This window comes from Rhinopithecus bieti, unplaced genomic scaffold, assembly GCF_001698545.2.
Source record: "Rhinopithecus bieti isolate Rb0 unplaced genomic scaffold, ASM169854v2 scaffold_8307, whole genome shotgun sequence".
Classification (NCBI taxonomy): Eukaryota; Metazoa; Chordata; class Mammalia; order Primates; family Cercopithecidae; genus Rhinopithecus; species Rhinopithecus bieti.
This window is the reverse complement of record NW_016806443.1, coordinates 2762843-2770807: the sequence shown is the minus strand read 5'-3', so window position 1 is coordinate 2770807 and position 7965 is coordinate 2762843. Positions and strand designations below refer to the sequence as shown.

General features: G+C 39.5%; 1 protein-coding gene across 1 annotated transcript in view; it reads left to right on the top strand.

The window, feature by feature from the left end:
* The window catches only part of DGKI (diacylglycerol kinase iota), a 382898-nt gene that overhangs the window by 118125 nt on the left and 256808 nt on the right, over positions 1-7965 (top strand). The window contains exon 6 of the mRNA XM_017876519.1: positions 1265-1330. Within this exon, the coding sequence (XP_017732008.1) occupies positions 1265-1330 (66 nt within the window). The remainder of the gene's footprint in view (positions 1-1264; positions 1331-7965) is intronic.

Below are 7965 nucleotides of genomic sequence, written 5' to 3'. Positions count from 1 at the left end.
TATTAATATATTAAATATATTCATATATTTTTAAATTGAATATATATTTATATATTAAATGGAATATATATTAATATATTAAATATATTTTAAAGGGAAAATAAGGACTATGGCTAGACCCTACAATAGACATGTTAGTATTAGATTAAGTGTGTTTTCCCAGAAAAGGGCAAAAGAAAATAATGAGCACTTTAGGGGTATTGGTGTCAGAGGGATGAATTGTTTGTAAGTTTTGAGAGCTTGCCTGCATTCTTGGTCCTGAGGTTGACTTTCTTGTAATGTATCCTGAGAACCAGTGGTGCTACTTGACTCTGCCCCAGGAGTGCTTGTCTACTTGGGAGGAAAAGGACTTTCTGTGTTTCCTACAGTCTGAGACAAAGATAGACCTTGAAAGCTAATCTGCAATAGTTCATGGTACGCAAGGACGGTTTAAACACAATACCATTGCAAAAACATCATCGATATGCTTATATCTCTTGTCCTTGACATCTCTTGCCTTCAGCTTTTCTCTTTCTTCACTCTATCTGGTGAGTAATTCTCACATCTATGTCTTGTATTAGGAGATCTATTTCTGAGAATTTGATCTACATTATCTCTAGCTAGAATGTTTGGTGTGGTGCCTGCCTGCCACAGATAAAGCTCTACATACCTATTTGTTAAATTGAGTTGGATATTGTCATTTCAGCTTTTCCCCTTCACCTTTCCACTTTTCTTTGGCCATTTCTTTTACCTGCCTCAGTTACCTCCCAGCTCAAGGTCCTCTACTGTGTTCACAAATCTGCAGAGTGTTTGACTAGTAAGACAGTAGAGTAACAGAAATCTGGTGTGGCCAGTTGCCACTAGGAAGACGTGGAGGGAAGGCATGAGAAGTGGAATCTACAGATATGAAAGATCTTTGGGGATGGAGAAGTAACTTCATTTGTCCAAGTAGATTCATGTTTATTGTTAAACAAGTCATACTCATAAATATTTGTTTCTGGGCTCATCTGGGCTTAGATCGTGGTTTATATAAATCAATAGTATTGCCACATTAAAAATGAATATTGAGGTTTGCAAATTAAAACATATTCAGTCAAGTGCAGTAGCTCATGCCTATAGTCCTAGCTATTCAGGAGACTGAGATGGGAGGATGGCTTGAGCAGGGGAGTTCAAGGCTGCAGTGAACTATGATTATACCACTGCACTCCAGTGTGAGTGACAGAGCAAGGCCCTGTCTATAAAAATGAATTTTTAAAAATATTCATTTAATTTTGTTTTCCCACAGAATTTTGTACGTCATCACTGGGTGCACAGGCGTCGGCAGGAGGGGAAATGTAAGCAGTGTGGTAAGGTAAGAGCCCAGTCACCTCATGGCCTCGCAGGAGGCTCCCCAGGCCTCTGCAAGCACCTGAGGTGGATGAGTCCTGTCCCCGAATCCAGTGTTCACTATATCAGTTCCTTTTTGAAAGACTTTACTTGTCCAGGTCTCCTTAAGAGGCATTGTAGTTGTTCTAGAACTCACTGCATGAGGCAATGGTGTTAATAAAAAGAATTAGCACATTTTAAGATACATAGATGCATTCTCACAGTGAATTTCATTAATGATTTTTGAAAATATAACTATTTTGTGAAAATACCCTCATGAAGACAACTGATTGATCATACAATCAATGGGTTTGAGTAACACGATGTATACTGATATAAAATTGTGTTTGGGCAGAACTGTTTAGGACAGCATGGTCAGCAGCTAGAAATGTGTTGCTCCCTTGGGACATTATCCAGTTCCTGGAAGAGATGCCCTTTTTATTTGTGGTTGTTTATATCTACCTCCTCTGTCATCATGACTGGTTATAGGGCCCTCAGGATGCAGTGCCACTTGGAAAAGTGAGCTGGGGAAAGGGGTGGGGGTGTTATGACTATATACTATTAAATGCCATAGATCCCATGTGTCATTGACCCCAATAGATTTGGGTTATAGCTTTTTCCAATGTACAAAGATCTACTTTAAGGATGACAGGGTCCTCTGGGAGGGTTAAACTGGTGGTAAATATCACTATATGTATTTATAGTGTGATTCACCACCAGTTTTTTTAATGACATCAATAGTAAGCTGATGGTCATCAGTAAAGGGAAGTTTTGATTTGGCAGAGGGCAAGATAATTTGGGGGGAATATGTTCCTAAGTAATTATTCCTCTGTCTGTTTATTCATGTGACTCCTTTGGGTCAAGCATTGGTGTGAGCTGCCCAGGGCAGCATTTTTGGCAGTAGAGCAATGCAAGAAAATATTGACTCGCTGAGGTAGGGTTGTGGAAGGTGAGGGAGGGAGACTTGGAAAAAATTGCATTAATTTTGCTGTTTTGCCCAATGCCTGGGAAGAAAATATGCTGTAACCATTGGTTATGAAGGTCTTCTCTGGAAGGCTACACACCTTAGCCTCCAGGGCATAGGCTCCCATTGTAACCAGTATTTTGTCCTCCAGTTCAACCAGGTGGCTCTCAGTTGGTTCTCTTTTAGCCGGTAAAGAGGATGAACAAAACAGGGTGAAAGCAGAGCGAGGTAAAACAAAGTAAACAAGGAGGAAGGGGGAGGTGGAAAGATTTGTACCGATTCTTTTTGGCCATCTTACATGTCCTGGGGAAAAGGAGGTCACACCTCTACTCTCCCATGACCTTTCTCTCTTGGGTCCATCAACCTCTTCCAAGGTGTTGCCTTGGGGCTTATGGATTTTCTTTTACTTCAGGAATCATTGACTGTAACTTTCCCATAAGTGTGCATGCATGTGAGGGTAAGAGAGATGCTGCAGTCAGGCAGGCATAGCAATTTTTTGGGTCAGAGATGTAAACAGTAGTAAGAATCTGGATGAATAGGTCCTTCACTTTGAAAAAAATATCTTCACTGGAGCCCAGTAGCTGGCACCACCTCAATAATGTAAGCCATAATGGAGTGGGAGGGATTTTATTAAAAGAAAATCAATAAACATTTTATACCTTGAGACAAGTGTTCCCTAGTGCCATATTGCACTCTCTTCTGGCCTCTTGTTGGCATGGTCAACTGAACAGGAAGAACTGGGCTTCCTCCGCCCTCAGTTGCTGTGTCTCCTTTCCTGCCAGTGTTCTCAGCCAGCCATCATGCCGTGCGCACAGCTCGCTGCATGTCTGTGGTCAGTGGGGAAGTCAGTGATCCAGCTTGTCACGTCATGTTCCCAAAATATTGCACTATTATAGTCATCTCTTGTGTTTATAATCCAGCTTCTCCATGAATTCTTCAAGACTCAAACAATTATGGGATGGGTGGGATTGTCTCCTTGCCAAATAATAAATTACCCTTCCTTGGATTCCAACTTCCACCCTGGACAGGAAAGCTATGGCTCTGTTTCCGTTTACAGATTAAGTAATGAAAATTCACTCCAAACCTTGGTGCTATGCATAATTTTCGTCAGTAGTGTGTGTACAAGTCCTTATTTTCCCTTTAAAATATAATAAATAATATATATTCAATTAAATATAATATATATATTCAATTTAAAAATATATTAATAATATATATTAATGATGATGGGAAAACATCAAAACTGTATTTGTAGTAAATATTGTTAAAAAATAACTTGAGAATGAACTTAGGGTGCAATATGTAAATTATACACAAAAATGCCAAAGTGTTTAAAACTACTTCATGGGAGTGCAGTTGGGATATTACATGGGTAGGGAAAGGGATTACAGAGTATAAAAATAATGGAAAATACTGACTTGGGCCTTTCAGGAATGTCCCCTTATCAACTTAAAGCAATGTACTCTACTAATCTGAAAATGTGTACCCTGGGAGTTAAGGTTAAGGATAGGGAAGGGAAGTTTAAGGGTGAGGATTTACACACTGGTTGGGCAGGTTTGGTTATTTGTCTGTCTGTGTGTTTGTGCAGCTATAGCAGAGGAATCCTCTCCTGGTAGCCCCAGGAGGATTATGAGTAGGTAGAGAGGGGGCAGTACAAGGGCAAGGAATCTAGGATGCTCCATAAAGCCCTTGCCCACATGACTGCTGGAAGCCTGGCCCTTCTCTCCTTGGCTGAGTATCAAGAAAGGGGACAAGGACAACCACTGTTCTACTCTCTGCTCCTATGAGTTTTGACTATTTTAGGTTTCTCGTACTAGTGGTATCATGTAGTGTTTGTCCTTCTGTGTCTGTCTTATTTCACTTAAGCATAACATCCTTCTACAGATTCATCGTGGGAGGGGAAATGGGGAATTACTAGGTAAAGGGCACAAAGTTTCAGTTATGCAAACCGAGTAAGTCCTAGAAATCTATTGTACACCATAGTGCCTATAATGAACAATACTGTGTTGAATACTTCAAAATTTCCTGAGGGGGTTGATCTACTATCAAGTCTTCTTACCACCAAAAAAAAAAAAAAAAATTAATTAATTAATTAATTAAAATCTAATAATAAATAAATAGGGCAGGAAAACATTTTGGAGTAATGGATATGTTTTGGCATGGATTGTTGTGATTCAACACAGTATTGTTAATTATAACAAACTCATCAAGTTGTATATATGAAGTATGTACAGTTTTTTAATGTAAATTATACCCCCAAAGAAATTTTTTTTAAAAGAAAAGAGGATGGGGGCTAAGGGGTCCTTGCTGTAGTCCCCAGTTTTCATCTGTAGAACCATTTTGCTACTGTCACTGCTCCCTGGGTCTTTGATGTGGTCAGTATCCTGGTCATCGCAGTAAATGCAGTGCCCTGGTCACTTTGGGGCCCTTTGTTCTTTCTTCAGTAGTTTCCCCCACCCAACTACCTTCTCCTGGCTGCTGCTGCTGGGCCTGCTGGTACTTGTGAACCCAGATGACCTACACGGGGACCAGAGACCCAAACCTCAGGCCAGGGTGGCCATGAGGACACTTCCTGTCATGGTGTTCAGGTCCCAGGTACACAAGCAAATGACCCCTTTGCCCCCTGATCATGATAGGGGACATGGTTCCAAAAGGTTCCAGGTACACAAGGTTCCAGTCCCAAAAGGTTCCAGATTCACAAGCAAATGGCCTCTTTGTCCCCTGATAAGATGGTCCTCAGAGACAAATGGCTTCTGTCCTCCTTCCTCACTTCCTCAGCAGGGCTGATTCTACTTCTACATATTTACCCCTCCTTTTTGGAGAATCTGGCCCAAGTTATGTGTCTCATGATAAATCTCCAGTTTTGAGTCCAGTCTTTTTAAGGGACTGATCTCATCGCATATTTCATATGTTCTTGCTCTCTCTTTGTTGCTGAATTTGATTGAAGTATAAGCTAGATATTAGCAAGTGAAAACATTTTATCAAAATGACTCCTTCAAATATAGTAATTTAGGCATAGATGAACAAACAATCAGAAAAGCAAATCCGAACATTTTAAAAATCTTTGTGTTCTTCTCCTATTTAGAATTTTTGTCAGATGAGATCATACATGTAAAGCAATGTATGGTAAATGTGCACCTCATATTTGGATGCCAGTTGATGAGAGCTACCTTCTTCATGAAAAACAAATCAATTATAGACTATGTACAAATAATAAAAAAATTTTAGTATTTTTTAAGAGAGAAATTAGAAACATATAACTTCTCTGCCTTTTAAATTAATAAGGCATATACAACTGAGAAATTATAAAAATATAATGATAATAAATATCTCTGTATAATATATATAATCAACATGTTATATTATAGTTATTTACATATGTATATATGTATATATGTATAGCTATGTGTGTACATATATATCTGTGTGTGTACATACGTGTGTGTGTGTGTGTGTGTGTGTGTGTATATATAGTCTTGCCAGATAAGAGACTGAAAATTCATAAAAGGGCAAAAGTTATTTACATATGTATATATGTGTATATATATCTGTGTGTGCACCTATATATCTATGTGTGTATATATGTGTGTGTGTGTGTGTGTGTGTGTGTATATATCATTATTCTTGCCAGATATGAGACTGAAAATTCGTAAAAGGGCAAAAATAGAAAAAAAAGAAGCATTGGGGAAATGAAGAAAATAATGATATTTAAGAGAAAAATTGGAGGAGGAACATGAACAAAAATGTATACAGAGAGGAAAGAAGAGATGAAGAGGTGACAGTTGAGAAACAAAGGGACAGAAAGGTCCAGAGAGCTGCCAGCAAATAAGTAAGAGTATCTGGAGAATGAAAAGGAGGAGTTCTGAAGCCACCAAGCTGATATTTACTAGTTAAGCTGTGCTCATTCCTGGGTCACACTGGGATTCCCTAGGGCAGACAGGCTTGGAAAGGGTAAGGGAAGCAGTTCCCAAATCCTCATTCACCATTTGTCTCTTTATTAAAACCTGAATCTGACCTACCTGAGAACACTTTTGTGATTCTCCGTGCTGACCTCTCTTTCCAAATTGCCTTTCTTCAATCCGCTTATGACGGAAAGCATTCTTCTCCCTCTTTGCCCCAGGTATAAAAGCCTAGGGATGTCAAACAGATATATGAAATATTGATGTCAGAAAAAAAATCTTCTTTAATTAAAAAAATGAAATGAAATATGATTTCAAGGAAGAAAAATGATATAACTTTCTCTCTTGTTAAAGAAAGAGCATGTTTGTGTATTCTTTAAATTGACCACCACGGTGATGAGCAAAGCCAGTGCTTAGTTTATTTATAATCCAGGCAGAGAAATGTGAGCTGAATAGTTAGCTGAGAAGCAAAAATCAAGGTTTAATAATTGGAGCTTTCACTCTTATAGGGCAGAATTAATCCAAAAGTACATCCACAGTTGATTAAACAAGTCAGGTAAGTCTAAAAGTACCTTCAAGTTGGTTTAACAGTTGGTTAGGAAAGTTTTTTATTTTGATGAAGGTCTAGTGAACAGGTATAATTCTTGTTTATTAGTTTCAGCTAGTTAAAAGCAATTTTGGTTAAACACAGCATTCCATTTTGATATCTACTAGGAAAGTGGTACTGTTGAGAGGACATTTTCCTTTTACATGGAAAATGTTTCCTTTTCATGGTGTTCTCCAATAAAAAGATAGGCATATTATTACCTTTTCAGGTCCAAACCATTATTTTAGCTCAGGGTTCCCAAGAAACAGACTCTGAGTTGAGATTTATGTGCATGAAGTTTATTGAGTCATCTCAGGAGTGATACTGGTAGGGAAGTAAATGTACCAGGACTGGGTAGAGGGAGGTGTTGAACTGTGGTGCAGTCACAACAGAGGCCTTAGTCAACTGCAAGGAGAACTGGAAGAGCCTGGCCTTGACCCACAACTGGGCGAGGACTGTCCTTGGCTGATGTCTTAGTTCATTTGCATTGCTATAAAGCAATATCTGAGGCTGGGTAGTTTATAAAGAAAAGAGGATTATGTGACTCACAGTTCTGTAGGCTGTACAAGAAGCATGATACCAGCATCTGGTGAGGTCTTCAGGAAACTTCTGCTCATGGTGCAGGGGGAGGGAGGAGCCCTGAGTGTGAAGATCACATGGCAAGAGAGAAAGAAGAGGGGTGCCAGTGTCACCCAACGATCAGATGTCACAGGAACTAATAGAGTGAGAATTCACTCATTACTGTGAATGCAGCACCAAGCCACTCATAGGGGATCTGCCTTCATCACCCAAACACCTCCTAACGGTTCCCACTTCCAACACTAGGGATCAAATTTCAGCAGGAGATTCTAGAGGGGACAGATATCTAAGCTGTATCAACTCAAGTCACTCTTTTAGGCTCAGGGCAATTCCTAAAGATGGGAGGGTGACTCATTTGAAGACCTTCAGCTTCCAAGACTCCTCTCAACTGAGGGAATGAGGTGAGTGGCTCAGGCCTGAAGCAGAGTTATCTGGGTGGAAAGCCACAGTATTCAATACTGTCCATTCCTGGTGCTACTCAGAATCCCTTGTTTTGTATCACACATTTTTAGAGCAGCTCTTCCAGGGTTCTGATTGGTCGAATTTCCTGGGAAACATAGAAGAGGAAGGATATGGGATAAACTATAGCCTCC